The sequence below is a fragment of the Nestor notabilis genome, unplaced genomic scaffold, assembly GCF_000696875.1.
Source record: "Nestor notabilis isolate BGI_N333 unplaced genomic scaffold, ASM69687v1 scaffold5952, whole genome shotgun sequence".
Lineage (NCBI taxonomy): Eukaryota > Metazoa > Chordata > Aves > Psittaciformes > Psittacidae > Nestor > Nestor notabilis.
This window is the reverse complement of record NW_009919561.1, coordinates 26,650-29,259: the sequence shown is the minus strand read 5'-3', so window position 1 is coordinate 29,259 and position 2,610 is coordinate 26,650. Positions and strand designations below refer to the sequence as shown.

The 2,610-nt window shown below is 40.5% G+C and overlaps 1 protein-coding gene across 1 annotated transcript in view; it reads left to right on the top strand.

The window, feature by feature from the left end:
• The first annotated feature begins 208 nt into the window (after nucleotides 1–208).
• LOC104402406 (solute carrier family 7 member 13-like) overlaps nucleotides 209–2,610 on the top strand; it is a 6,343-nt gene continuing 3,941 nt past the window's right edge. The window contains exon 1 of the mRNA XM_010010278.1: nucleotides 209–932. Coding sequence (XP_010008580.1) covers nucleotides 209–932 — 724 coding nt within the window. The remainder of the gene's footprint in view (nucleotides 933–2,610) is intronic.

Below are 2,610 nucleotides of genomic sequence, written 5' to 3'. Positions count from 1 at the left end.
GATTTGCCAGTGTTTCTTGAAATAGTTGGTTAATCATCTTCACTCAGGAGACATCAAATCCCAAAGTATGCACTCTTTTCTGAATGATTAAGCCAGGCTTCCCATAACATTTCACTAACAAGCAGGACCATGACAGTCTGCTAACAACAAAGTGAAAGGGAAATACGTATCATCCAGCCTCTGTGAAAAAAGAAAAACAGAAAAAAAAATGGAAGAAAGAAAAAGTGATGATCCCAAAGATGTGAGAAGAAAAGGAAAATCCAAGATGCAACTCAAAAGAAATATAGGTTATTTTGATGGGGTAAGTTTTATTATAGGAACAATTGTTGGGGCAGGGATCTTTGTTTCTCCCACTGGGGTGTTAAAGCATTCCTTACTTAACGTTGGTGTCGCACTAATGATCTGGACTGCGTCTGGGCTGGTTTCTCTAATGGGTTCTCTCTGCTATGCCGAGCTGGGAACTGCTCTGCCCTTTTCTGGAGGAGAATACAGCCATATTAAAAGAGGTCTTGGATCCCTACCTGCTTTTGTGTTTATCTGGACATCAACAGTTACCAAGCCAGCGTCAAATGCTGCTCGAGCCTTGCTGTTTGCTGAATATGCCACGCAGCCTTTCTATGGCATTTGCCCTGCACCAGAAGTGGTGAAGAAATGCTTGGCCTTGGCCGTTCTCTGGTCCCTGGGGATTTTGAATGGCCGCAGTGTTAAAATGGCTGCATGGGTGCAGACAGTTTTCACCCTGCTGAAGATGATGGCCTTGTCTGTAATCGCCGTCGGTGGCATAGTTGTCCTTGTTGGCGGGAGAAGGGAGAATCTGGCCAGGTTTGAGGATGCGTTCAGCTCAGAGATCCCCAGCGCGTCACAGGTTGCCGAAGCCTTCTTCCAAGGACTGTATGCTTACGGTGGCTGGTGGTCCCTCAATTATATGGCAGGTATCTCACTCCTCTTCTTTAGATTTTGTTCTTCAGTTGCCATTCTCAAGTTTCTCAGCTCATCTGGGTGGAACTTGTCTCTCCTTCATGACCAGAGGGTTTCTGACATGAGTCCTGTGTTTGTTGGGGCTGTTAGAAGAGGTGGTGTTCCTCTCTAGGGAAGTTTCTTGCTTCTTGTGCAGCTTCCAGAATCAGTCTGACACTTCCAGAGGAGTACAAGTGAAATCAAAATAGTTCATTTAAAATCTTATGCATAAACAGATTTTTTCTGTACCTTAAAAAGCTGCATTTTGTCTTTCTCAGTGTCAGTGCAAGTGCATTTTTAGAAAAGGATTAAGATATTCATGCCAAATTATGTGCACAGTAAAGACCAAACCAAAGAAAGGTAATTAATTTGTATTTAAATATCTGTACCTTCTCTGAGGTAATGCAGCTGATTTGTACGTGGACAAATTAATTTTGAATTGTGTTGAAATAGAGTAATTTTATGGGATATGTCAGATGGTCAGTAGTCACTTCCTTGGGAAAATAAGAGCTTTACACAGAAGGTGAAGGAGAACCTAAGGAAAGTGGTATAAATCCTTTTGTATAATTTCTACTCAATTTTAAACATTCAAACCTTTTGATTTTCTGTTTACTTACCCTAACTGTATCTGATGACGCGTTACAGTAATAAATAGAGCAGTTTTCATGAAAGCTGCAAAGATAATGTTCCTAATGTTAGTGATGCATGTCACAAGTTACATAAATAATGTTTTATAGTATCATCAGATTTATAGAATTAATTTATAAGCAAGTGGGTCTTGCTTTTATATCTTTAACCCTATTTATCCATTGACCTCTATCACATGTAAAACATTAAATAAACTGAATGTGTGAAATGTATAGCAAAGTTCAGTGGTGAGCACAGTGTGAAAATTGGGTTAATGTTTAAAACAATGACTGTTATTATTACAATCCAGCTATTACAGCATTAACAGCATGCTGCAGTAGAAAAGTTGATACAAGTTAGCAAAGTATATTTTTAAAATCTTAGCATTTCCTTAAAGGCAAGCATTTAGCTTTGCAAGCCTGAGAAAATACATATTATGGGTAAAATATTACTTCATTTTCTGACTAGTTAGCAGTAGTAATAAATACCACACACTGGGCAGCACAGCTGCTTAGACAGATGCAACCTATGCAGTAGTCCCCTTCTGAACTGAATTGCCTGTTCTTCAACTATAACTTCATTCCCCTGAGCTTCAGCTGAAGCATCAGGTGCCAGCTGGACAGCAGGACTCTAGCGAGCAGCAAGATGAATGGAAAGATAAATTTAAATTGGCAGGTTTGGTGATTGTCCTTTTCTGGGCTCAAAATTACCAAGTGTATTTCGTACATTTGAAATAAATCCCAAATTCTCCTATAGTCTGTATCTGAATTCTGCTGTTGTGCATATTCAGTCTCTCTGGCTCTGTGCGCTACAGCCGGTGCTGGGGCAGGCTCAAAGCTGGTGTTCTGGGTGGGAGACACAGATTATATTTGAGGGAGGAAAGGGAGTTTTGTGTCCTAAAAAGAGGTTAAGCAAGCTGCACGTTTGACTTTCCATTTATTCCCCCTTGTGAGTTACCTGTTGGTAGTATTCAGGAAGTCTTCTGTAAATGCTGAGGGAAGCAGGAAGAGGAGAGGGAGCGAAAGG